The sequence below is a fragment of the Trichoderma reesei genome (genome assembly GCF_000167675.1).
Source record: "Trichoderma reesei QM6a unplaced genomic scaffold TRIREscaffold_26, whole genome shotgun sequence".
In the NCBI taxonomy this organism is placed as follows: domain Eukaryota; kingdom Fungi; phylum Ascomycota; class Sordariomycetes; order Hypocreales; family Hypocreaceae; genus Trichoderma; species Trichoderma reesei.
In genome coordinates this window covers 40,781-66,866 of record NW_006711173.1, presented here as the reverse complement: position 1 = coordinate 66,866, position 26,086 = coordinate 40,781, and the positions used below count along the sequence as shown (strand labels likewise).

The window sequence follows — 26,086 nt, the reverse complement described above, 5'->3', positions numbered from 1 at the left end:
TCCAAGCTCTTGGCGTTTGTCACCGTCGTGGCGCATGCGGTTTGCCATGAGCTGGCGCTGCTTTTTATGCATGCTATTGCTGAGATGCTGATATTACTTATGAAGGCAGGATGAAAGGTATCAGGAAGCCGCTGGGTGTGGAATATCCCGAGCTGATGCATTGCCTGGCTTCACGTCAATTTGTGATCAAGGTAACAACGCCTGGTTCTCCATCTATCTAGATACTCAGCTAGCGGCCTCACGGGTGTTTTTGGTAAGAGATCTGGGAAGAGAGCGACGCTCGTAAGAGGTCCTATAATAGTTTTGGGCTTTTGGTAAGTCTTATCTGCCGAGGAAATTACCACTGAAGTTCTTGCCAGCGCCTACCTCTTGCCAAATCTGTGATGGAAACCCCAGCCCGCCTAGTATCTAGGTAGTAGATACTGATGTTGCCAGTCGCCAGGTAGCTGGGCGCCATATTCCTGCAATATGTTGGCTGCACCTTGTTTCCCCAGCTGAAAAGCCCAAGATAGCAAGGGCTTCCCTAGTATCATCAAATCAGCAGCAACGCCGTTTTCTAGCAGCAGCCTCACAATTTTTTCGTTTCCAAGCATCATATCCAAGGCTTCTCGCCGCCTCTCTATGAGTTTAATAAGAGGTTTAGTATCCGCACCATACTCCAGCAGCAGCTTCATCATACCCTCGCTTGACCTTCTCATTGCCAAGCAGAGTGGAGTTAAGTTATTGGAAGAAGGTTTGCCTTCAACATCGGCGCCCTTCTCTAACAGCAACTTGACCAGGCTTTCAAGCCCACGACTGACTGCTTCAAAAAGGGGAGACTTGCGGCAATCCCTCGAGATTGCCGTAGTAGTTTGGCTCGAATACGAGGATCCAAAAGGATTCGTAGCAGAGCCAGCCACCTCTCGCACTTTCAGAAGAAGCTCAGCGTCTCTGGGAACTTCCTTGAAATTGAAGCCGGCATAGACATTAGGATTGGCGCCCCCTTCTAATAGAAGCTTGGCGATGCCGAAGTGCGCTGCCCGAAATGCCCATGAAAGAGCGGACCAATCTTCGCCGCGAGGGGCATAATCAACATCGGCACCATGCTCTAACAACAACCTGACAATGCTTTCATCTCCCGCATCGCTGGCGTACGTGAGCGGTGTATGGTCGAGCGCCTCGTCCCAATAATCAACATCAGCACCGGCCCTGAGCAGTAGCTGAACCATAGGCGTACAGCCCGACTCGACCGCCTTCAGGAGCGGTGTACTGCCTGTGAAATCAGGGCTGTTGACATCATGTCCCATTTCAATCAGGGCCAGGGTCGTGTTTTCGAGTTTGAAAGATACTGCAACATGAATGCCCGAACGATGGATTGGCATCGCTCTGTCTGGCGAGGACCCCTTTGCGTCGCGGCATAGGTAGTCCAAGATGAGCGGCATCAGATGCCTCTCTGGGGCCCCGCGGGCGTGATTTGCCCAATTACTTGCGGCGTACCTATAGAAATGGCTCAACGGCTTGGTTTCGTCAAATGAGAGATAGGTCAAGCACGCTCTTGCGATATCGGTCTCCGCATGCTGGAACCAATGCCTCCCTTCCTTGTCAAAGTACTCTTTGATGGTGTAATGCGCCAATCGTATGTCGCGGCTCTCGGTATCGAAGGTGACCAGACCAGCACAGACGGAACCCAAAATCTCCTTGTCAGGGATGAACTCTCCATCGAGTTCAGATGTTCCTGGTTCAATCGCAACGGCACACTGGAGCTCGGTTACGGAGAGCACCCTTTTTGCATGAACGAGCCATGACAAGACCTTCTTGGCCAAGATGCGTAGGGCCTCTCCCTGGGCCTCGATCCTCGCCATTGCTTGGTCATACGTCTCGCCGAGGGTATTAGGCAAGTCTCGCAGCGCTCTCTTGACGTGCCCTACTGTGGGAAGTTCGGTCAACGAATCAACGTGCAGTCGCACGATTAGAAACCTAATAGTATTAGTCTTTGTGTGTCTTGAGGTAGTATTCGGAAAAACTTGCATTCCATCTGCGGCTTTGATTATCGTATCTTTGATATCCTTTTGTAACTCAAGATTGGTCAAAACAAACGACCGAAACCGTACCATGTTGCCAGCCAAGTATTCTTGCACATCCTCATCTTTGGCACGAATCTCCAAAGACGAGCTCTGCCTGAACTCCTTCATGATCTCTGGGATAAACCGTGTCGTTGCAAAGATGTTTTCGTTTGTACTCGCCTGGAACTTGAATAACGCAGACAGAAAAGCTTTCAGGCAACCACCTGCAAGCTGACACTCATCCAGTGCGTCAACGACAATAAAAACCTTGGCATAGATCAGGCTGGTCGAGCTCAGAAGTTTCGACAGCTCGTCAAGAGACGGCCGTCTTGGCTGATTCCTGAGTTGATCATAGATACTTTGGATGCATTCCGGCATCGCCGCTTGCGTTTGAGCCAACTGTTTAATCAGATTTGCAAGCAAGTCATCTGCTTTCTGATCGAAATGTCTTCGGTAATCGCAATAGATATATGCAATACCTATCTTGTCATCCTCTTTGTACGTTGTATGTAGCTGATCGATGACCGCCGCTGTCATAATTGTCTTCCCTGCACCCGGCCCGCCTGGGCAGAAGAGTGTATGCTTATCAGAATTGATCCATGCTTGGAACTCTTCCGAACTCAGAAACCAATTGCCCGTCTTTGGTTGTCGTACACTGATGTAGTCTCTCTGCTGAGGAGCATAGTCGACTGGTGTGAGCCAGTTCAAGACGTTCTGATGATTTTCAGCCTGTTGAACACAGAGAAGTCTATCGACTCCCTTTTGGACGCCTGTCACGGCTTGAAGCAATTAGCGAATGGTTCATTTACCAAGAATCATTGAACTCACCCGAGAGAACGTCCTTGATCCGCTGTTCAGCCTCAACCTTGTGGAGAGGGATCCTGCATAAAAGGTCCTTTGCGTATGCTGCCGCCGTCATTGCTGCATAGCCTTGCCATTCTTTGCTCTTGTGAGAGTCCGAATAATCGCAGATGCCACGAATGACTAAACATGGGAACTGGTTCATCAACCCAGCTGCCTCCATCTCAAAGCATAGGACGTCTTTCTCCTTGACGAGTTTGTCGCGGGTGAGGGCATCCTTCATCACCTGATTCGCCGAGGCAATCAAGCCATAATGAATCCTCGGATTATCGTCCTCTTGGGTCCGTTCAGGCCTCAGTATCAAGTTCGAGGAGTCGTTTCCACAGCAGTCTGCGCAGGTTACATCGGTGTCTGAAGGATGCAATACTGACGACAAGTACAGCCTATCAGTGGTTGCCAGCGGCCGCTGATACTTGCGTTGTAGCCTCGGCTTTTTCTCGAAGATGTCGCAAATGGCCTCCTCCAGCTGATGGCCGTTGATCTCATAGTGAGCCTCAAGCCCGTTGACTGCAGCTCGAAGAAGCGGTGGAGGTTGGTTTAGGAAGCCCGTTGTGTAGAACGATCCGCTCTGAATCGCCTTGCCGAAGTCGTATTGGAAAACACCGCCAGAACCATTGCGAGGTGCACTAACCACGACGTCGCCGAGTCGTATATCGTGCTTCCGGCTTGGGGCGCCGCCTCCAATGCCAACCATCAGGCCAACCTTGATGTTGGGAAAGCTGTGAAGCATGTCCTTTGCAACGCCCGTGGCACTTGATATGCCGTACTCTCCGTGAGGCAAGACAGCAATTACAACTTTATGGCTCCCAACCTTGCCCAATGTGTAATCATTGTTGTCGTTGGGGGCAACGTAATCTGGTCCCTCATGCCTTTCATCAAGAAAGACTTGCGCAGCAACGTACTCGGTGCTCAGGGCACAGATCCAGCCAACAGTGTAATCTGTAGAAGCCAGCTTTTGCTTCGAAGTGCTACCAGTTGCGGTGTGAGCGTCCTCAGAGTCTGGCTGCAGTCTCTTCTTCGGAGCTGCCAATGTTTCGATATCGCCAAGACTAAACCGCTTTCTTTTGTTTTGAGCTGCAGGGCAGTCGCGAGTATCGCCAGAGTTCTCATACTTCTCATCCTTCTCTTCAAGGACCGTCGCTCCTAGTCCCCGTATCGTATCATTCTCATCGCAAACGACATCATAACTGTCCATGATGTCGAGAACTGCTCGTAGCAATGAATAATAACTCGAGTTTGGTCCTCCAGGCGCACGCCCAATTCTGGGATGCTGCGACAATTAAGACATTGAACACACATATCAGGCTCGAAGGCCAGAATCAGGCTCCGAGCACAGCAAACCTTTTTGTTGGCCGAGGCTGGTCCAATCAATCGCGGCCACGACACTCAGCCACAGGGGTATCTGGGCGCGTCGTTGAGGCATTGTATTGGAGGCCCCTCCGAAATAACAGGAAAGAGGGTAACAAATATTATTTCCTTCCATGCGAGTTGCTTTCCGCCTGTAGCACGGGCGTCAAGCGTCTATCCATCAATTCCGCGACCATCTAGTCAGGAGACTAGAGTTGTAGAAAAGCACACAAAACGGCGTATACATCATCGCTCCAACGGCTACCAAATGCGCCATGGTCAAATCAAAACACAAAAACAAAGTCCTCGTTCTCGAGGTCAGTAATGTCGGCAAAGGCTTTTCGGCCTCTGACATCGTCAGGTTGCACACCATTCTCCTCGTCTCCTCCGAGTCGGGTATCTCCATTGTCTTGGGAGAGTCGCTGGGTTCCCTCGCGCATTGCTCTCTCCAAGGCCTCCATGCGCTCTACCTCTTCTGCCGTCTCCAGACTCATATCCAGAACAATCGCACTCTTTCCTAGAGCCACTCTTCGCTTGGCGTGGTCGGAATTGAGATGCTTCAGATAAAGCGATGTGATGCCGACGAGTAGAAGGACCAATGCGAAAAATACAATGTTCGCCCGTAAGCCCCGTGAATAGGCCGGGGCTTCGTCAGGCGTGAAGAGCAAGGGCCCGAAGATGTTGCCAGCGGACGATCCTATGAATACCATTGCTGACGTACATTTCCGTTTCGTATCTCCAGCTGTATTTTGCGCGGACCAAGAGTATATAAGTGGCGCTATTCATGTCAGTTCATGAAGACCTCTTAACCGAGTGGAAATGTAACTTACTGATGCCGGTAAATGTGGAAAGACAAAAGTATCCGGCAAGCAAAATGGCTCTATGATCAGTATCATGCGGAAAGTGCAGCATGATAGAAAATCCAACAATTGGGGGGATACACAGAAGAGCAATGACTGGCCCCTTGACCTTCCACTTCATTGAGGCATACGCGCTCAACGAAACAGCCAAGACGTGCGACAACCCAACAGGAACGTTAAATAAGATGGTTTTGTAGGGGTCCGTGACAAAAGATTTGATGATGAGCGGGCCAAACGTTGAGATGCCGTTAGAAGGAACTGATATGCAAAAGATCATGATAACCCACAGCCAGGTCTTTAGATCCCGCAGAGCTTCAAAGAAGTGGGCGTATCTCCATTCTCGTGACATGACTCCCATCTGATTGTTGCGAAGGCGCTCTATAGCGAGAACTTTGTCTTCATCGCTGAGAAACTTGGCCTCAGTAGGCGAGTCTGGCATCCAGAAGAACATGGCTCCGGATACTGCGACCGTGACAACGCCAAAGAAGAGAAAGATGATCTTCGACCATTGTCAGCATAGATACTCCAGGTGATGGCCAACATGTGCCATACTAACCTGGTAAGGCTTGAGATGTGAATCTATGCTTGCAAGCCCATATGTGATGAGGCTTCCAAACTACATATCGGTCAGTAACATGTACAATAATTTGAAAAGTCAGGAGCAACTCACCACCCAGGTCAGACCGTTCATACAATACCACGACCCGATCCTCAGCGTTTGTTCCCTATCCGGCACAAAACGTGTTAGTATTCTCCAGAATCTGGTCTGAGTGGCCTGGCGATAACAACATGCCTGCGTCTCCACCACATCTGCGTTATGGCAACAAAGGCCGGCCCCACGCAAGCTTCAAAGGCACCCAGGAAGAAACGAGCTGTCATGAGCTGCCCAAAGTTGTGCGCCCATGTCATGCACGTCAAGGTTATTCCCCAAGCAAAGACCATGGCACTTGTGAATTTACCAATTGGCAGCTTGACCAACGCCCACGCCAAGGGCAGCTGCATGAGGAGCTGGGCGAGGTAAACAATGCTCCCCAGCCACGAGAACTCGTCGCCCACCAGATCCGTGTCGTCGATGAGGCCGAAGATGGAGGCATACGACAGCGTAGCTTTGTCGAGAGCCTGCAAGAAGTATACGGAAAGCATGAGCGGAAGCAGGGCGAGGTCGATACGGCGGAGGATGCGGGCGTCGTCGGCGGGAGACACGGTGATGACTTCGTCTGGCGAGCGGCCGAGCTTGATGAGCATCATGGCCGCGGCATCTCGATGGACCTTGGAGTGCGCATCAGATACATGGGAGGGCTCGTCTGGCCTCTCGCCATCGTTGGGGACCTCGTCGTCGTCATCCTGGCTCAAGGGTCGGTAGGGATAGGACGAGGCGGAAGCCGACGGTTGCGATGCCGGCAGGGCGAGCTTGACCGCTGTCGAGAAGAGCTTGGAGAGCATGGCCGGCGAGGGCGAGACCAGCTCATCTGTGATGTCGGGCTTTCTGTTGCGAGAGTCGCTCTTGAGTGTGTGGCAGAAGCCTTTGAGATTTCCAGATCGCCAAGCTGCGGCGAAGCTGTTCGCGTTCAAAGAAACAAGTTGAGGTTGAAGCTCAGATGTTTGTCAGCTCAAGGGAGTCTGATGACGTCGGGTCTTGTTGATCCCGTGCCTGCCCTGTGCTGGCATCTTATCGCTGTATCTCGGCCGCTTTAGGCGCTGAGCGCTGCTGACAGGGCTCTGGCGTAGCGACATCGGGCGTCCAGTTTACAGCATCAGCCGGCATGCGGTGCTGCAGCAGATCGCTCCAGGTAGATGCCACGAACAGCTGCCCTCAAAATGCATCCTGGACTGCATTCCACTGGATCTTTGAATCATAGATTCATGGGTATAGACTTTGACTGTCAGGCGGAGAGTCAGCAGAACTCATCTCAAATCGCATTCCTGATTAAAATGCCAAGATCATTCCTTATCTGATCCGCAACGAGCTTCTACCTGCTGCACAAATAAAACGCAGTAACATTAAGGCGTCACCGTCGAGTGATGGCAAATCAGGTCCAAGATGCCATAAGTGATGTAGCAGATGCCGTGATGAACTACCTTGCGGGCTATTCATCAGGTATATATATAGCCCATGGGATGACATGGTCAGCAATTGCCTAGAAATTTTGCTGAGACATTTACAGATGCAGCATCGGTTGATTATACCTTGATGGTATCTGCTCAGCTTAGGTATGCGCATAATACAACAGTATTTGGCTACCAGAGTTTTAATTCTCTGTATCAGTGTGGCTCTGAGACAATCTTTAAGCAGAGCTCAGGCCTCGAAAGTGTCTGCCGAGCAATTTGAAACTTTGCCAGACGTATCTGTGCTTACGCTTTGATCTTCTTCAGGACCTGCAACGAGATGTGGGCGAGACGACTCCATACCTAGATATTGTTCACAAATTCAAGCTCATAATGAAAGTTTCGATACTAATCCAGTCTCGGTAGAATCGAGATATTTGTTACAGAATTGTGGGATTCAGTCAATGACGTCTGGATCGTGATGTCCTCTCTCGTAGTTGATGCCTGCGTACCTACATAAGGTGGTTCTAGCAGCTCACCAACAGTTGCGCCAAGCAGCACTCCATCACCATCAACATGCCATCACAGGCTTGGAGATAATTCACAATCCCCATCCAGTCGTAATCATTGCTACTCTGGGACGCGTGACAGCTGATTATGGCACAACTTCGCCATATCAAGCTGCTCTGGCCGAGATCTGTCGGCGATAGTCATCGGCCGCAGGGCAGTGGAGATGGGCGACTTCAACTCATGCATGTTGGGTAGCATCAATCTTGAGGCCGCTGCATTTCCTCCGCAGATATGTGACCAAAGAGGAACGCGAGCACCAGAGCGTCACCTGCATGTTAATGTGGCCATATCCCGTCAGATGATGGAAAAAGACACCTTTTCCCCTTCTTCCGCTGCCCTCTCATCATAAGGTATGTAGCCCACTCCTCTAACCTATCTCTTCAAGAATGCCACATTGATGTAGAGTAGGTAGCTAAATGTACTTGCGCATTCGATATCACCAACCCCGTTTGTGAAGCATCATGACCATATACAATTAGACGTGTACTGGCTAACGAGGGCCTTGATGCTCAAAGAAGGACTCACAGCCAACATGAAGAGATGCTTGCAGAAAACCAACTACTCCAGTCTCCTTCATTTAATAAATGTAAAAATGCCGAAGCCGCGGGATGCAGCATCAGCACAACAAGAGCAAAGAGTTCACGGCGCCTAGGAGTGATGCACACACAGATTCTCACGCCCCGAACGAATCGGAGCAAGCCGAGCCCCCGTTGCTCCGTCTTTTAAACGGCAAAACACTGGTAGTAGGCCTCAGGGGTCGCCGTATTGGTCGGAGCTGCGGCGGCAGACGATATGAGCTTCTAGCCGTGAGTGAGAGACAACCAACACAGAGTAGCACCCGAATTCAGAGCCGGAGCACTTGCATGCAGGATGTGTGCATGAGCCCTGGGGTGGTATCCGCGGTATATGATACTACCTAGTAGTGCCTTCAATATCACCAGTATGTGCTGTGACTCCCTGACCTTGTCGTCAACGTCCAACTACGTTTATCCTCAACACTGATTCGCTGCTTCGCTCGTCGTGAAAGGGCCGTGTCGTTTGTCGGCAGACATCCAGAATGACGGATGCAAGTGATACGGTTCGTTAGAACCCCCATGTGAGGTTATTTCAGACAACCAACTTGGCGACTTGCACCCCTTAAGCTGTTCATACGCGCTCTGATTTAGGACATGTGCCTTCTTGCTCCGAGCCCTTCCAATGTTCTCATGTTCACTGTGACAACTCCTTCGCCTCGGGCCCAATGCAGTAGACAACCGGTGATCAAGGTTGAACAGAAAGAAGCCCGAGGTGTGAATGTCACAGACCCAAGGTACACACATACACATGATTGTATGTTCGACCAGGATTCAGCTCGTCAAAGTGTGGCTTCCCATCTCTGAATGAGGCTAAAGAGCCGTCTGGTGCTAATCGATGTGGACCGGAGGAGGCGCCGGAGCTGTGTCGAGGCTACCTTATGGGCTTGACCAACGCTCACGTCGACCAACAACATGAAAGACAATAGGAGGGGGTAAAGAGGCGCTCGACAGCTCATGTATGTATTGTTTAAATAGTCTGTGAAGATTTATAAATAAACTACTAGCTGCCCATGCGTCGTCTTGCTGCCCGTTGTTTTGAACTGCACGGTTCCGCCAACTCTGTGATTGAATCGAGGCCGTTACAGATCTTATGGCTCGTTCTACATAACAGTTATTCAAACTCGGCCGTTGTGTCTCGTCGTTTCCCATTGTCAAACTATCTAAAAACCATTGGTTACGGACTTCACGATGAAGTTGCCCGGGCTCGACTTCGAAATCAGCCCTCTCCTTGCTCTCGGGCTGGGGCTTGGAATTGTAATATACATCACCTACAGCCTCTACCTGGCCGCTCTTCCCAAGCCCATACCCGGAATCCCATACAACCAAGAGTCAGCGAAATCGATATGGGGAGATATACCCTTGTTGGCAGAGGCGCGATACCGTCGACGGTGGGCATGGGCTCAGCCTCGGGAGCATGGAGCCCCGTTATCCCAAATCTTCATCTTTCCTTTCCGCACTCCAACCGTCGTCGTGTCCGATTATCGCGAAGTCGTCGACATTCTCGCCCGTCGAGCCAGGGAATTTGACAGAGGGACCAGGACCAAGGAATGCATCGGCTTCGTGGCCCCGGCCTTTCACTTTACGATGGAAACTTCGGATCCGCGGTTCAAGTCCAACAAGAAGCTGATTCGCGACCTCATGACACCAAAGTTTCTCAACAATGTTCGTCTCGTTGCAATCAGAGCTCGGGTATAGAATGTGGACTAACAGGCATGCCAGGTATCAGCGCCTCGAATCTACGACAAGGCTCTTGCACTAGTTACTCTATGGAAGTTGAAGTCATCAAAAGCCCACGGAAGGCCATTCCTCGCTACCGAAGACCTCTACTCGGCAACTCTCGACATGATATGCGTCGCCGCCTTTGGCATGGAGAATGCAAAGTCCGCCCTTCAGCAGGCAATTTCTCATGTGCAGTCCACCTATCCGACCATTCCTACTGAACACGAAGAAGCCCCAGCAGATTTCCCAATTCCCCCGACGATCCCTGAGCTGGATGCCCTCTTTGACGGTCCCAAAATGGTCTCGATAGCCCAGAGCAGCCCGTTTCCCGGCATTTCGCAGTTCCTCGCGCTGCTCACTCCCGAACACGCACGAGCTCATTGGAACAGGAAGACGTTGATCATGGGCCAGATAGACAAGAGTCTGCAGAGACTTTTACAATCTGGTTCCGACGGATGCGAAAGTGCGCTTGATCAGCTCTTGTTGCAAGAGATGAATGCTGCTAAGAAAGCCGACCGACTGCCGGATTACTACTCCCCTGCCATTCGAGATGAGGTAAGTTGCCGACATATCAATCTTCCTGAAGATAGAGAGAGAGAAAGAGAGAAAAGATGCTAATTCAGTCCTGACTAGATCCTCGGATATCTTGTTGCCGGCCACGATACCTCAGCCGCCACCCTATCATGGTGGGTAAAGTACATGGCAGCCCATCAGCCCGTTCAAGCTCGACTCCGAGATGCCCTACGACAGGCTCACTTCGAAGCTTACCGAGACTCTCGGCTCCCTACAATGAAAGAGATTTGCGACTCGCCGGTCCCTTACTTGGACGCCGTCATAGAAGAAACACTTCGTTGCGCCGCCGTGGCGGCTCTCATTGTCCGAACAAGCACATGCGACACCCAAATCCTGGGTTACCACATCCCAAAAGGCACAGATGTCCTGCTGGCGCTCGCCGGCCCGTCCGTCACCGAACCGGCCTTACATGTCCGCGAATCGGATCGTTCGCCGGAGTCGCAAGAGTGCAAAGACCAGGTCCCCTATTGGGGAGACGATGTGTCTGAGTTCAAGCCGGAGCGATGGCTCAAGCAGGTCAAGAATGCAGATGGTGGAGATGAAGAAGTCTTTGACCCGTATGCCGGGCCTACTCTGGCTTTCTCAGCTGGACCCAGACAATGCTTCGGGAAGAGGCTGGCGTATATGAAGCTACGGACGGTAATGACCTTGTTGATGTGGAACTTTGAGTTCCAGCCGCTGCACGAGGAGCTGAATACGCCGGAACTCATTGAGATCTTGGTAAATCTGCCGGAAGATTGCTATGTTAAGCTTGCAAAGGCATAAGAGGGGAGGCGTGTTTGGTGGATTGTATTCGTTTGTCTGTTTCTGTGTGTACATATTCACAAGGCCTTGAGTACATCTTCACAAGGCACAAGGCTGGTAGATGTAAATGGCTTGCGTACATATAAAATTTACAGTGTTTTCCATTGTGATACTGCCAATGATTTTGATGCAGAAGAAAATCTAACTATATCTAATCCAAAAAGCAATGCGTGGCGTTGAGCTCCAAGACTTATCCACCCATGTCAGCCACAGCCGCCGTCTATCCAAGTTCACAATCGAGACAATACCAGATCGGCATCCCCCTCGCGCAGTCTAAGCCAGCGCCACAGCTTCAGCTGCCGTCTCGGCGGCTTCAGCCTCGCGAACCTCAGCCCACCTGTTCAGGAGACTCAGATAAGCCTGCCATCCAAGGTTGATGATGCCGGCAAAAAGCGCTCGGTACTCCAGCGGCACATAGGAGAGATTGAAAGCCATGACGATGGGCCAGATCTTGCAGGAGTTGATCCAGCTGGTGAGCAGAGTGTCTCTCACTCGCTGAACAGCGCCGCTGATGCCGTCGCCGGAGAGCAGGGCCTGCATGCTGAAGAAGTAGACATTCATGTAGGTTGCGAAGAGGAGCTGGTTCAGGACGATTTTGACGCCCAGCGACAGCACACGGGACTTGTAGTTGAAGCGTGTAGCAAGGAACTTGAACCTATAGGGGCCGTTAAGTAAGGAACCGTGGATAGAGGTTGCGAATACGCAGGCAGCGTCTTCTCACCATTGATATGCCGGAATGGCAGTGCCTGCCCCGATAAAGACATTCCGCGCCGTCCTCACAGGATCGTAGTCGTCGTCACTCATGCTCTGGGCCAAGAGGTCGGCGCTGAAGAAGATGAAGATGGAGCTGATGGTCTGCGTCACATACGGCCTCTTCTTCTGGGAGTTTCCGTATGCTTGAGCCAGGCGGGTGACGGGGCCTAGACGCTGCCATAACGGGAGCGGCGGCGCGACTGCATTTTGGCCTGGTGCTGAGACGACAGAGGGGGGACTGTTTGCCGATGTTTCTGTCGATGTTTTGACTGACTTTTGCGATGATCTCTGTGAAGGTGGTGGTAATGATGACTGGGAGCGAAACGGAGATTGCGGGCGATGCAGTAGCTGGAGCTGCCGCCGCAGAATCGAGCGAAAGGGAGTTGAAGCCATGATTCCTTTCGACAAAGACGCTCTTCTCTCTACGCTTTAGGCTCGTCAAACAAATATTCTATGTTGTCGCAAAACTTTTGAAGCTTTTCGACTTCCAACCCGTCAGACTGAGTTATATCGCCGAAGCATTATCAACTTAATAATATTACAGCAAGCCCGCGATAAGGCGTCGGCACCGGCTTTCGGAGGAGCCGTTTGTAAGCCGTAATAGGCAGTTCCCGGACTGCGAGGGAGAAATAAGAGCGCCTTTTCTGTCTGTGGCTTGGTCGGTAATTGGCCTGAGCAAAAAGGGCGGGCTTTTGTTTGCTTGAAAAGAGGGTTGCCATGTGGTCAGCGCAATTTATTTCCCGGTTGCTGGTTTCGTGTTTCTCCTAGACTATATAGATACTATATCCCAAGACTCACTCTCAACTCTCTCACCTCCATCTGGCCCAACAGGTGATTCCTGCATGTTCGGACATGGTTGTCGACAAGGCCGCTGTCGGCTGGACAGGACAGACCAGGACAGAGCCACACGTGCCCGGAGCATTGCGGAGGCGAGCATTGAAGCTACACGTACACTATTTTATGCAGCGTCGACATAACGTCTGTCCCCATCGAGCATAACCACGGACACGTCAATGAGGAGCAGGAAAACCCAGACGAGCTAGAAACAAGTCGCGCGTATCGACGGGACAATGGCAAGGCAAGGACTGGAGCTTCTCTCACCCCTCCCCCATGCAATGGCGGAAAAAAACAGCTTCTCTCCTCCCCCCCTCTCACCGTATAAACGCAGCTCAACTCCCTAGCGCGGAGCTTTACAGCAACGATTCGGAGCTGCCCGCGCCCCCCTTTGGATCCATTGTCGTGCTGTTTTGTCCTTGTTTTGTTTTTTGTGTTTTGTCTACTAGTTCCGCCTTGGTCTTGATTCTGTTGACCTTGGTGTAATATCTACTAGTATCCCGATCAAGAGCCATCAGACCAGAGAGATCCCGCAATGAGTGACACGAGCCAGATCGAGACGGCCGAGACGACCCGGTCAACGACTCGGTCGACGGCGCCGTCGCTCAACGGCAGCAACGGCAGCAATGGCAGCCGCCTGTCGAGCGCCAGCGGCGGGACGAGCCCCGTGGGAAGCGGCGGCAACATGGACGACCTCTGGGTGGCGCTGCCCAAGCCGGCGCAGACGGCGTCGTCCGAGTCGCTGCCAGACCGCGTGCGCCGGATCCGCGTCGACGTGGAGGAGCTCGAGACCTTCTACAGCATCTCCGTGTCGCCGGGCCGCCACGAGCGCCTGCGCCGCTACTTCTCGGACGAGCTCAAGGCGCTCTTCAGCCTCGACTTTGAGGCCCTCAGCCAGTCGGACAAGGTCGACTTCCTGCTGCTGCGCAACTTCCTGCGGCGCAAGGCGCACCAGCTGTACGCCCAGAAGGAGGCCAACAAGGAGATCCAGCGGCTGATCCCCTTTGCCCAGCTCGTCACGGCGCTGTGCGAGGCGCGGCGGGACGTGGACCCCCTGAACAACGAGCGGGTGGCGCAGCAGCTCGACGACATTGCCCGGCTGGTCAACCAGGTCAGGGAGGGCATCGACAACGACCGCATCAAGATCAGCAAGACGGCGGCGTTCCGGGCGTCCAAGGTGGTGACGGAGCTGCGCGGCCACCTGCACGAGTTCCACGCCTTCTACGCCTCGTACGACCCCATGTTCGACTGGTGGGCGACGGCGCCGTGGAAGGCGGCCGACGACGCCCTCTCGCACTTCATCCCGCTCATCCAGAGCAAGCTGGCGGGCATGCACCAGGGCGAGACGGGCGACATCATCGGCGAGCCCCTGGGCCGCGAGGCGCTGCTGGCGGAGCTCGAGGCGGAGATGATCCCCTACACGCCCGAGCAGCTCATCACGCTGGCCAAGGAGCAGTTCCACTACTGCGAGCTGCAGATGAAGGCCGCGTCCGAGGAGCTCGGCTACGGCGACAACTGGAAGAAGGCGCTCGACTCGGTCAAGAAGCACGCGGTGCCGCCCGGCGAGCAGACGGGCTTCGTCAAGCGGCTGGTGCGCGAGGGCGCCGCCTTCGTCAAGGAGCACGACCTGGTGACGGTGCCGCCGCTGGCCGAGGAGGCGTCGCGCATGACCATGATGAGCCCCGACATGCAGCGCGTCGCCCCCTTCTTCCTCGGCGGGCCCCTCATCATGGTGGCCTACCCGACGGCCGACATGCCGCACGAGCTCAAGAAGATGGTGATGCGCGGCAACAACCGCCACTTTGCGCGCGCGACGGCCTTCCACGAGATGATCCCGGGCCACCGGCTGCAGCTCTTCATGAGCGAGCGGCACAACAGCCACCGCCAGCTCTTCCGCACGCCCTTCAGCACCGAGGGCTGGGCCATGTACTGGGAGTACGTCTTCTGGGACCGCGGCGACTTCTTCGAGTCGGCCGAGGACCGCATCGGCGCCATGTTCTGGCGCATGCACCGCTGCGCCCGCATCGTCTTCTCCGTCAAGTTCCACCTCGGCCTCTTCACGCCCCAGGAGTGCATCGACCTGCTCGTCGAATGGGTCGGCCACGAGCGCTCCACCGCCGAGGCCGAGGTCCGCCGCTCCTTCAACGGCGACTACGGGCCGCTCTACCAGGCCGGCTACATGCTCGGCGCCCTGCAGCTGTTTGAGCTGCGCCGCGAGATCCTTGAGGGCGGCCACATGACGGAGAAGGAGTTTAACGACTCGTTCCTCAAGGCAAACTACATGCCCATTGAGCTATTTCGAGCCCTGGTCCTGGGGCTCGAGCTGCATCCGGATTACACGCCCAACTGGAAGTTTGCGAAATAAAGGAAGAGAGAGATGGAGAGAGAGAGAGACTTGGAGAGGGAGAGAGATGAAGAGAGAGAGATGAAGAGAGAGAGATGAAGAGAGAGAGATGAAGAGAGAGAGATGAAGAGAGAGAGATGAAGAGAGAGAGGTGAAGAGAGAGAGGTGAAGAGAGAGAGAGTACACCCCTATCCCCCTTTTCGACGCTCCTCAAGGGGGGGGTGATGACGAGGTGGTGGATGAGATGAGAAGGGGAAAAAACCTGGCACTCGTTTGGAAATTCGGCATTCGTTCATTTGGAAACTCGGCATTCGTTCTTGTGGGGAAATTGGCATTCGTTTGGTTCGTCTCATGATATTTTTTTGGTTGTTGTTTTCAGTTTTGGGTTTTGGGTTCTCTTGCTTTTTCCTTCTCGAAAGAGCTTATACGCGTCAATGACTCTATGCATCTGCACTTGGCTCCTGTTCAGCACATCCTTTTCCCTCCCCCGCCCCCTCATACTACACACAGCGTTAGCAAGCCGCATAGCGAGACGATGATCTATATAGTTGCTTTCATGTTAGGTATTTGATGTTATACGATGGATGAAATGTTATGAAAGATTGATTGTTTTTTATTACATTGTTTGCGTCTACTTCATGGTGTAGCAGTAGCATGGAGGAAGCTCTGGCTCAGGAGCAGAACTCGTTGCAGCTCTCCCTTTACCGAATCCATGGCATCCTTGGCCTTGTTCCTCTCTTCTTCGATCCTGGCCTCCAGACTGGCGATGATGGCATGCTGAGCTGTGAGCGCCTCTTGACTCAACTGTTGCTGAGCGGCATGCGCAAATCTCAACTCCTGTTGTCCATTCGCCATCCCTTCCACTACTCTCCGAAGCTCGGCGATATCATGGACGTAGCCATCAACAGCACCCTGAAGTCTGTCATTACCAGCTTGCAGCTCCCTGATGCGCCCATCCTTTTCGTCCAGCATGCCATATGCCGTCGCTATTTTCCGATTGAGCTCGTCCATGACAGTCTCCTGTGAGCCAAGCTCCTTGCGTAGAGACTGTTCAATCTCATGATACTCGTCAATTGTGTCATCGTCTTCCCTCGACTTCTTCGTCAAGGCCCTCAACCGCGTCAATAGCAGGTCAAGCACCTCTGAGCCCCGACGGGTAAAGGGCAGCATCACTTCGTCTGGCGTGAGATACTCAAGCTCGATGCGAGCGTCTCGAAATCCAGCTGCAACCGACACAATCATCTCGCTTGCATCATTACCAGGAAAGCCTAGCTGTCCAATGGCAGACGTAAGACGCCTAGCCTCAGCAGCCCGGTCGGACAAGTTCTGGAACAGCAGCTGGACCTGCTTCTCTATTGCTTCGAAGGAAGAAGCGGCAGCTTTCCTTTCGACGGAGCCGTTCGACAGAGTGTTGCTGATTCGTCCACATAACGCCTTGTACGAGTCCAGAGTTGCCGTCAGCTGCTGTACTTTGAACCGTAGGGATGCAATCTCTTCTTCCAGATGCTGATGGTCCGGTTCTTCTTGGAAGCCCATTTGCGGGTGGCGAGAGGACGGCGACGGGGAGGCTTCCCTGTAGCATGGAGATGCAGGCACCGTCGGACTTGTGGGAGGAGGCGTCAGAAAGGACGACCTTGCTCTTGACGGGCTCGCCTTGACCCTCACAACAGCCTGGCCGCCAAACTGTGTATCGTTCTCAGTCATGTCCATCTCATCATTTCTCAGCACCTCAATCGACGGCTCCGCCCAGCTGTAATACTGAGTAGTAGCTTCCTCTTTGACCAAGCTCCTCTTCGCAAGTTCGCCTTTAAGCCTGCGAACCTGCTGCTCCAGATCCCAAATCCGTTCCGTGTCCATGATCACGGTCGCATTCTGCAGGTTGTAAATCTCCCTGTCTCGCGCCCTGACCTCGGCCTTGAGCTTCTCGACCTGCGTCTGAGCCGACTGTTCTGTGCGCCGCTTCTCCTTCTGCATCCTGTTGAGCATGTCCCGGAAGCCATTGCGCCGTATCCGACGCTCAACGCGGCCGTCAATGGTCTGATGAAGATTGAGGTCGCCCGCCGCGTCTGAGTGCCTCTTGGATCGAGGAGTTGGGCTGGGCGTCATGCTGACGAGCCGTCGGCCCTTTGGGGTCTCGGCCAGAAATGTGCGTCGTACCATTGGCGTGAGGCCGCTCGAGATGGAAGGGCCGGGATCAGAATAGCAGAAGCCTCTCTTTCTTCTGTGAGGCGTCATTGGTGGTGAGGGCATGGCTGGAGGGGATGCCGATTTGGCGTTTACGCGCCGGCTGCGACGCAACGCAATGGGGGTGTCCAAGTCTTGCATATCGAGGTTCGGCGTATGGAAAGAAATAGTGTATTATCACTGAATTTAATATTCCTTGGGACTCGAGTTCGCTCTCTCTCTCTCTCTTAGGAGATGTTTCCAATGCAGTACGTGATTGGATCGGGACAGGTGAGGGGGTGATGCCAGCTTATACCCGATGAGGAGGAGGACCAGCATGCATGTTTTGATGTCGACTCTGGCAATGATAAACAGCCCACATGCATTTTTTTCCTTCTCGGCACAAACAAACAATCCCACACAATGACATTACACCGCGTCAGAGACATTTTCCCCTCCTCATGCCCGTGTTCGCGCATACTACTACATAGTTTGCGTGTATCCCTTGCAGCAAACAACGAACCCCTGCAATTTGAGACTTGGGGCATCACCTTTTTTTTTGTTTACTTTTTGCCTGCTGGGGCTTAGCGCCCGAGCTCATCGGAGTGACGGCCCCACTGCCTCCGGAGGAGCATTCAGGTGTCTCTACCAAGTGCTTTCATCTCTTCGGATAATATTAGGACTCACATGAAGCAGACATAAAGGTCCCTTTGTCAGGTGGTTAAAGACAGTATACATTTGTGCCTATCGAGTGAAGGGCCCGAAGTAAACCAAGTCATGAACAATTAGCCTGTGCTTTATACAGCGAGCTGATACCCATCATTCAGCCCTCATTGTCAAGGGAGAGCAACGCGTTGTTGGATGTGGGGGGATACAATAGATTGAAATGTGACGGGAATCAAACAATGATGATTGGACTCAGACAAAACTGATCAGGCATCTTGTTATGATTAAACTGGCACTGCATATTCCATGGCAGTACTGCCAGTATCAGCAATTGTTGTTGTCAAGCGCAAGAACGCAAATCCTCACTAAACAACAAACCAAGGCCAGCCCAAATTAGACCTTTAACCAAACAATTGCATCGACATATATTTAGACCATGGCAATCATCAACTCGATGAGTCAGTCTCAGATATGGTCGTGTTGACAATTCCATCGAGCCTCCACCGCCACCCATCATCATCCAGCCGAAACACCACAACACTGCTCCCAGATTTCGCATACACCGTCTTGTTCCCATTCGTTGCAAGACTTTCAAAGCCCATATCGCCATGAAACCCATCTCCCGCAACCCTTTCGACGTCAACTCCCACACGGTTCTCGTGTATACTTCCTTGTGAGTCTAGGTATAGGAACGCATACTCGTACGGCAGCGTCTGCGCCGGTGCTTTGCCTTGGCCGTGGCCGGTTCGTACCCAACCAAGTTGGTTTGTCCGAGAAGATAGAGATATTCCCTCTCCGTTAGTATCTAGGTCATAAAGTCTTGTCAACACTGCTCTTGAGATCTTGAAACGTTCAACGCAAGGCCATATGGTTATTGCCTACCAAGAAAAGTCTTGTCCAGTACATGGCACTCAACCTGTTTCGTTGACGAAGCATGAAAGTCCACTGAGCACTCCCAGGGCATAATCTCCCCTTCATTCTCCACAGCCATCAAGAGCCCGTTAAACGATCCATCAGGTTCTTGTTTCTTATTCTGCCAATCCCCTGCAATAGCGTGGCCAACCCCCTCCCAATCTCCAACCCCGTGGCGTCCTGAGAAGGAGTCAAATTCGACGATATACCAGTCGCCCTTCCTGGCATCCTCTGACATTGCGAGTTGCAACTTTTCGTCTGGATCCTGGTACGAAAGCACCACCACGTGGGTCTCATGCTCACCCTGGTGGAACGCCGCCGAGAGCTTCGATTTGCCGTGTGCAGTCATACGATTGGTTCCAGTGGACAGACCCCCGACTTTCCAGCTGCCGCCTGAGGTCATGAAGATATGGGAAACCACATTGTTCTCGTCAAGATAGAACAAGTGAGCACTATCGGTATCATCCACCACGGCGGCCATGGGAGTCCCATCTTTAGCCGCCAGAGCGCCTTGAAGCACATCTCGAATCCGTCCAAGGCCCTTTCGCTCAGAATCCCCTTCCATGTAAACCAGAGATCCCGCTCCGTCCTGCCATATTAGAATCTCCCAGCTATCCCTACTATCACGCCGGTCAATATACACCGAGGCGAGATCTGAAGACGAGAGGATCGGAACAGCTGGACTTGCAGAAGGCGAAGCCGCAGATGTTGTATCGGTAGTCATGGATGGCAGTCCACTCACCGTCGTGGGAAGCGGCACTGAAGAGCTGTCCACCGCAGTCATCAAGCTTGGATTCTCTTGTGGAAAGGTTGTTGAAAATGAGGACAAGGTCAGCGCCGACTGTGTGATGGTCTCTGTGGGATGAGCCTTTGTCATGAGGAACGACTTTCGGGTCAGTGTCACCGCCAGCATGACGCAGCTCAGCAGCGTCGAGAAGATGGTCATGGCAATGGCAAACGGCAGCATGCGCTTTCGATAGTACCAAGGTCGCTGAACGGGGTCTCTATGCAGTTGATAGTACTGCTCGCGAGCGGTGGACGGCTGTTGGTCTTCCAACGACTGCGAGGTTCGAGGAGCGCGAGGTGGAACCGGAGGAGGCTCGCGACCAGGGGTGGCAGCAGCAGCAGCCTGTCTATCTCGCTGTACAAAGTAAGCAATGTCGAATAGGGGCATCATGATGATCGAGAATGGTGGGTTGACGGCGGGAAAGGGTCAGAATGGATGGTGCTTCTCCCAAATGGAACGGGGGGTTCAGCCGTAGGGGGGTCGCTCATATATATAGACAAAGTGCATCTGATATACGACCTTTATAGTTGACGGCAACTATCAGGAGACCGATTTCGCTTGACCTTTTGATAGTCATCTGTCTTCACGTAATGATGTAAGAGCGAGCCCCAAAGGAATCATAACGGTTTGATGCCATGGATCGCTACTCGGATTGTTCACATGGACAGCTCACAATCACACCTCATACCTCAACTTGACCTTGATTGTGGCCTTTTCATGAGATAACGGGCGTGATAGGCGTTTGATATTCCATGAAAGGAAGTAGATTAGCTGAACTTCAGCTGTGACAGAGGTCACTGGAACCCGTGTACATCCCATTTGGTGTTGACATGGTGAGTGTGGTACAGTAACTTGTAGCTTGCTACTGATCACCAGCTTTCAGTGCTGTTTTGGCGGCGGTATCAAATAATGTGATGATGGCGTAATGGAACATTCATCCCAGGGAGGTGATGATGGACGTAGCAAATATTGAATGGAGGCCTTGGTGTGTGCTTTGCAGAGCCCCTCTTACTTGATGACGGTCCTGTTCTCACCCAACATCGCCGTCAAGCTTATGAGTGCCTGTAAAAGGACGTGACAAGTGATGAAGATTAAGAGAGCATCTGCAACATGATGGCAGCACTTTTGAAGTTGCAGGTTAGAATCGACCTAAGGTAGACGCCAAGTGCTTGCACGAAGAAGAAACCGTCGCTGCTTTCAGGGCAATGTTTCCGAAGCATGGGAGTGTGTACCTCTGTACTGGTATAGCAAATTGCGATAATGAGAGGACAGCTCTGATGGGTTATTCACTGCCTACATAGTAATCATAAACTGCACGTCTTGGTCGAGATGAAAGCTTGAGGGTGCATTAACAACACTGAATCGTGGTGACTCATCCGAACCTTCGATTGTCCGTAACGTTGAAGTGTTAACATTGTTCCGATCAATACATTGGAGACTTGGAGAACCTGTAGGAGGTGCCCAACGATGTACTGTTGGAGATGGAGCTTATAGCAGCATCAACAGGCAAGTTTTATGATCGGGCAAGTGTTCACTGGGGATTGGTACCGGTCTGATCCTCTGCGATCAACTATGTGCTCTCAAGATTGGATCGATATTCGCCGCTCAGGTGGTGGGCACAGCAATCTTTAGGCGGGCAAGGCTCCAGTCTATAGCGCCCACCTCCGCTAACGGTTTGGCGGCTGGGGTTAGTGCCAGTTACCAGTGGAGGTTCCAGGTTCCCTTACCGAGTGCACGCCGTCCACCAAGGCGAAAAGTGACTGGAAGGATTCCAGGTTGCTGGATCCCATTTGTTCAGATTCCTCCGGGTTACCACCGATCCAATCTCACCAGCTGCCTAAGCTCATCGAGACGCTTTCATCACGGCATATCGCCTCGTTTGCTTCACCTGCCTCTACACACCCGGCATCACATCACATACCTACTTACCTACCCAAACCGCCTCTTCAAGTCTACAGGAAGATGACGCCGCCTTCAGGTGCCGAGTCCATGTAGATTCTGTCTCCTGTGCCGCCTCGCAGACCACAGACCCAAGAGCACGACAATGTCGCCATGGCCGCGCCCGCACTCAGAGTCAAGTTCGTCGCGTCGGATCCCGCCCGCGGCGGTTTGCCCGTGAAACGCAGACAAGTCCACCAAGCCTGTGACTCGTGCAGGCGGAAGAAGGTATCGCGATGCGCCTCACAAAGTCTCCCGCCCGCTGGCCATAAGGAGTTTGCTGACCGTCGTCGCCGTTGCCGCTGAAGCGAAAATGCAACCATGCGGAAGATGCCATGGCTGATGACGCCTCATTCAACGACCACAAAGGCCCGCTGGGGGCGTCACCTTCTCAGTCCTCGTGAGGCCACTCAGCCCCCCCTTTGACTGCGCGACCTGTGCGAGTTTGTCAAGACTGCGCTGACACTGCCTTGAGCAAAAAAGACCTGCAGCTTCAGTATCCTCACTCGCGCCTTCAGCCCGCTCCAGGCCCCTTGTTGGGGAAGACGCCACCTCGCCGGCAGCCAGAGGCCGTCTCAGCAGCACCAATCCGCCACCTCCCTTGCGGCGTCCTCTCCCATCAGCCTACGGCAATGGCCGAGCCCCAGCAAACGGCACGCCTGATGCTGTCGCGCGGCCGCAGTCGTCGCGCTTTGTAGGTGACTTGAACCCCGAGGGCATGTTCATGGAGGCGGCAGTCCCCAACGTGACTCGCGCCTCGTCGCAGAAGGGGGACGTGGGCATCTGGTTTCCCTCAACCACCACCAGTCAGCCGTCCCAGTTCATCACATCGCGGCCTCCGCCCGTTATGGACGGCTTCATGCTTCCCTTTGTCCGCGAGCACTGCCTGACCTGCTTGCCCCCTGACGCGGACTATGTGCGACTCAAGAGGGTGTTTCTGCAAAAGGTTCATCCCATCTTTCCCGTCATCCCAGTAGCCGCCCTCGACGGGCCCACGGACAATCCCGCCAACATCGTCCTACGGCAACTTGCTTGTCTGGCAGCCGGTTCCGATCCAGAGATGACGCCGTTCCTGCGTCTGAACAACAAGGGCCCCAACCCGCTACGGCCCGCCGAATTCTCCAGCACATTGTCTTCATCAGTTCGTGCTATCCTGGAGACCAGCATTATCCCCGACAGGGTCGTGCATATACAAGCATTGACTATGCTGTCTCTGTACACACAGCCCACCTGCGCTGAGGAGTCCGACTTGCCGGCCCAGCTTGGTGGTAGGGCGATCCATCACATCCAGACTCTGGGACTGCACCTTTTGAGATATGACGGACCCAACTTCAGCGACTTGGAAAACCTCTTTTGCGCTGTGTGGGCGCTCGACCGGATCAACGCCGCCATGTATGGACGACCGTGTCTGATCCACGAAAGGGATATAGGAGCCGATCTTGACGCATGTATCAGGAAGCGCGAGCCTGCCTTTCGCCTTTTGCTATCAGTGGCACAGTGGCTAGACAAGGTGGTGGAATTGTACCGCCCTGGTCCGAGTGCCCAAGTGTCTGGCTTCGATAAGGTCGCATACATTGACCTCCCGGTTCTTGAAGCCATGATTGTGGACGCAGACGCACTCAAAGTCCCAACATCACTTATCGGTAAGCTTCCCCGACCTACAGGCCCGTTATATTGTAGAGCACCCCTAACGAGTTCGCCCAGCTACTATCGAGACATTCTACCATGCTGTCATCATCCTATCATGCCGACTGCCTCGGCCAGGAACAAGAATCGCGGCCTCGACATTACCGCCGCCGTCTGCCAATGCCCGCCGCTCATTGGCAGCCGAGCGCATCGCATGTGCAGTACCAAGAGACTGCCTGAGCTCCTTTCCATTCATTCCCTACGCTGTATCTCTCGCTTTGAGCGTTGAGTATCGAAAGATGAGGCACAGCCGGCTGCCAATGTTCCGCGCACGAGCCATGAGCGCCTTCAAGAGAAATTGTGACCTCCTCCGAACCTATGGAGACCATTACTGGAGCGCCGGAGTTGTTGCCGGGCTCGGAGAGGGCGTCCTGAGGGAAATGGAGCGCGCTGCCAACACGCTGGCCAAGGACTTGAGCCCCCAACCTGCTGAGGTACAGCCGAAGCCTGTGCCCAAGAATCACGACAGCTCAACACCACAGGACGCGGGACCGACGCCGTCAGGAGAGGCGCCTCCCATGAATCACACCATGGGCTATGATAACGTCCTTGACTTTTCCGTCATCGAGGCCATTTCCGGGCAGGACGTGTTTGGGCACATTGACCCCAACTTCAACCTTGACGCAGTGGAAGATGCCCTGGAAGCAAACCTTGATATCGGCCTCCCGCCTAATTGGGGAGATTGGGGGCAGTTTGCCACATGAGCAGGGGGAAACAGTTTCAGCGACATGACATTCACACTCGAATAGGCAAACGATTTGGCTCATGTATATGAGATGATAATATAGGAAACTGGATAGCGACTTGTTGGTCGCACAATTCTAGGATAATTGAGCATGTCAAGATCTGCAGTCAATGAATGATTCTTCATACTCTTGTTGAGGCAAGCGCGGGTGCTCTTGAGTTGTCTCTCTCACCTCTGAGTTCATTGATCTAGAGCAATCTGAATAAAAAAAAAAAAAAAAAAAAGAGGAAGAAGAAGAAGAAGAAGAAGAAGAAGAAGAAGAAGAAGAAGAAGAAGAAGAAGAAGAAGAAGAAGAAGAAGAAGAAGAAGAAGAAGAAGAAGAAAAAGGAACAAACAAAAGGGGGGAGAAGAGGGAGGGGGGGGAACAAATGAGGCAAGAAGAGGAAGGAAAAAAGAAAGATCTCCGATACTGGGAATCGAACCCAGGGCTGCTCGGCACTCGAAGGATGAGAGCGAGCGATGTTAGCCACTACACCATATCGGATTTGTTGTTGAAAGGCCATGCGCTAAATACATATATATGGCTACATCATGCAGATTGCCACAGGGCATGCGAATGCTCGAGAAGCTTCATTTGCAAATGTCCATGACGCCGTGACCTACCAACGTAAATCAACTAACGCACATTGTCAGGGATTAACGAGGCTGAACATTGTGATACTACGTGGACATACAAAGAGCGGTTGACGTGTACTATTCATGGTAGTATTCATGGCTGACATGAAACCTATCTATACGGCGCTGTGTCTCTTGCTGTAGAACAATATCCCGATCCCACGTATGCCTTTTCAGATTCGATCTTGGTATGGCGCGTCGCCACCTTATCACCCTACGTAGAACCGTCGGCTTCTCTCCTTATTGTATGATTGTTGATAGACGTAGCGCACCGCAGGTCGGTACCGCATGCTGCCGAATGTACGATACTGCTCTCGTGAAGAAAAGTGATCGTAGGCCAAGCCAAGCGCCCAGTGTGCCTCAATGCTGCATCGCGTCGTCAAGAGCGTATGCGCTCAACGGCGGCACGGCCGACAGCGTACCTAGTATCGATGTCTCTGGCTCGGAGACGGGCGACACCCATGCGCTGCGCAGAGTGGCGATCGCCGGCATATCGACGTCTAACTCGGTTTCATCCTCCGCTCGCAGAGACTCTGAAACCCGAGAGACGCAATGGCGCAGAAAGACTTTCGTTTCGAACCGCAAAGTCGCAGAATCGCTTCACTTCGTCGGCGGCTTGTCGGAAATGTCGCTCGGCTTCCCACGAGCTTGATTCTTCAGCTCGCTCAGGAAATGCTTGAAGAAGCCGTCGGCTCGGCTGCTAGGATTTGGATCGGCTGCAATAGATCATTGATCATTCATTAGCCTCTCGTCCTCTATACAGCATTCCCACTACTTTCTCGTTGCAGCAGCATACCTGTAGCTTCTCCGGGCGCAAGCGGCTCGTGCGGATTGCGGCCATGCTGCTTCTCGTGAATGGCGCGATGGATGCGACCGACGGCGCGGTGGAAGCCTGGCTGGCGGAGGATCTGGGTGCTGTGTCAGCGACTCTCTCAACTCTCGGGCCAGAAGCTGGTAAGGTAAGGTAGTGTCACGCAGGGCACGTACGGATTCGATGATTCTGTCTTCAAAGGCCTGGATGAGCCGAAGCGCATACCATAACGGCGACATGGTGCCTGTCACGAGCTCGCAGCCTCACGTGGCGGGGAAGAAGGGTTGGGAAGAGGCAAGGGTGATGGGTTTTGTAGGATTCGGAGAATAAAAGATTGGCGCAGATTTAGTCGCGAGATGATGCTGAGGTAAAGCTGCATGTGCCTCTGCGGCGACTGCGGATAAACATGCGCATCCTCCGACGTCACGTCTTGTC

The 26,086-nt window shown here is 53.0% G+C and overlaps 9 protein-coding genes across 9 annotated transcripts; 3 read left to right on the top strand and 6 right to left on the bottom strand.

Moving 5' to 3' along the window:
* Nucleotides 1–337: 337 nt before the first annotated feature.
* Nucleotides 338–4,098, bottom strand: TRIREDRAFT_111332 (uncharacterized protein; the record flags this gene model as incomplete). Its single annotated transcript, XM_006968774.1, has 4 exons — nucleotides 338–523; nucleotides 573–619; nucleotides 680–2,821; nucleotides 2,871–4,098. 4 exons carry the CDS (start codon nucleotides 4,096–4,098, stop codon nucleotides 338–340), a joined length of 3,603 nt encoding a protein of 1,200 aa, XP_006968836.1.
* A 436-nt stretch (nucleotides 4,099–4,534) lies between these two features.
* On the bottom strand, nucleotides 4,535–6,400 carry TRIREDRAFT_81593 (uncharacterized protein; the record flags this gene model as incomplete). The annotated part of the gene is made up of 6 exons (XM_006968773.1): nucleotides 5,904–6,400; nucleotides 5,781–5,835; nucleotides 5,667–5,726; nucleotides 5,081–5,609; nucleotides 4,721–5,028; nucleotides 4,535–4,627 (listed from the first exon to the last, which is right to left on the bottom strand). The coding sequence occupies exons 1-6, from the start codon at nucleotides 6,356–6,358 to the stop codon at nucleotides 4,535–4,537; spliced, it is 1,500 nt and encodes a 499-aa protein (XP_006968835.1). The 5' UTR covers nucleotides 6,359–6,400.
* Nucleotides 6,401–9,489: 3,089 nt separating this feature from the next.
* TRIREDRAFT_68705 (uncharacterized protein) lies at nucleotides 9,490–11,358 on the top strand (the record flags this gene model as incomplete). Its single annotated transcript, XM_006968820.1, has 3 exons — nucleotides 9,490–9,963; nucleotides 10,021–10,575; nucleotides 10,654–11,358. The coding sequence occupies 3 exons, from the start codon at nucleotides 9,490–9,492 to the stop codon at nucleotides 11,356–11,358; spliced, it is 1,734 nt and encodes a 577-aa protein (XP_006968882.1).
* A 357-nt stretch (nucleotides 11,359–11,715) lies between these two features.
* On the bottom strand, nucleotides 11,716–12,342 carry TRIREDRAFT_42053 (uncharacterized protein; the record flags this gene model as incomplete). The annotated part of the gene is made up of 2 exons (XM_006968765.1): nucleotides 11,716–12,052; nucleotides 12,119–12,342. Coding segments are annotated over 2 exons (561 nt in total), but the record flags the coding sequence as incomplete, so codon positions are not given.
* A 1,327-nt stretch (nucleotides 12,343–13,669) lies between these two features.
* TRIREDRAFT_5578 (uncharacterized protein) lies at nucleotides 13,670–15,349 on the top strand (the record flags this gene model as incomplete). Its single annotated transcript, XM_006968750.1, has 1 exon — nucleotides 13,670–15,349. One exon carries the CDS (start codon nucleotides 13,670–13,672, stop codon nucleotides 15,347–15,349), a length of 1,680 nt encoding a protein of 559 aa, XP_006968812.1.
* A 169-nt stretch (nucleotides 15,350–15,518) lies between these two features.
* TRIREDRAFT_81591 (uncharacterized protein) lies at nucleotides 15,519–17,653 on the bottom strand (the record flags this gene model as incomplete). Its single annotated transcript, XM_006968772.1, has 1 exon — nucleotides 15,519–17,653. The coding sequence occupies one exon, from the start codon at nucleotides 17,651–17,653 to the stop codon at nucleotides 15,965–15,967; it is 1,689 nt and encodes a 562-aa protein (XP_006968834.1). The 3' UTR covers nucleotides 15,519–15,964.
* Nucleotides 17,654–18,603: 950 nt separating this feature from the next.
* TRIREDRAFT_111326 (uncharacterized protein) lies at nucleotides 18,604–20,246 on the bottom strand (the record flags this gene model as incomplete). The annotated part of the gene is made up of 2 exons (XM_006968771.1): nucleotides 18,604–18,962; nucleotides 19,040–20,246. The coding sequence occupies 2 exons, from the start codon at nucleotides 20,244–20,246 to the stop codon at nucleotides 18,604–18,606; spliced, it is 1,566 nt and encodes a 521-aa protein (XP_006968833.1).
* Nucleotides 20,247–21,911: 1,665 nt separating this feature from the next.
* Nucleotides 21,912–24,225, top strand: TRIREDRAFT_51846 (uncharacterized protein). Its single transcript, XM_006968819.1, has 3 exons — nucleotides 21,912–22,080; nucleotides 22,364–23,437; nucleotides 23,499–24,225. The coding sequence occupies exons 2-3, from the start codon at nucleotides 22,513–22,515 to the stop codon at nucleotides 24,182–24,184; spliced, it is 1,611 nt and encodes a 536-aa protein (XP_006968881.1). The 5' UTR covers nucleotides 21,912–22,080; nucleotides 22,364–22,512; the 3' UTR covers nucleotides 24,185–24,225.
* A 1,215-nt stretch (nucleotides 24,226–25,440) lies between these two features.
* On the bottom strand, nucleotides 25,441–25,890 carry TRIREDRAFT_68876 (uncharacterized protein; the record flags this gene model as incomplete). The annotated part of the gene is made up of 3 exons (XM_006968770.1): nucleotides 25,441–25,556; nucleotides 25,637–25,748; nucleotides 25,828–25,890. The coding sequence occupies 3 exons, from the start codon at nucleotides 25,888–25,890 to the stop codon at nucleotides 25,441–25,443; spliced, it is 291 nt and encodes a 96-aa protein (XP_006968832.1).
* Between the last annotated feature and the right edge of the window lie 196 nt (nucleotides 25,891–26,086).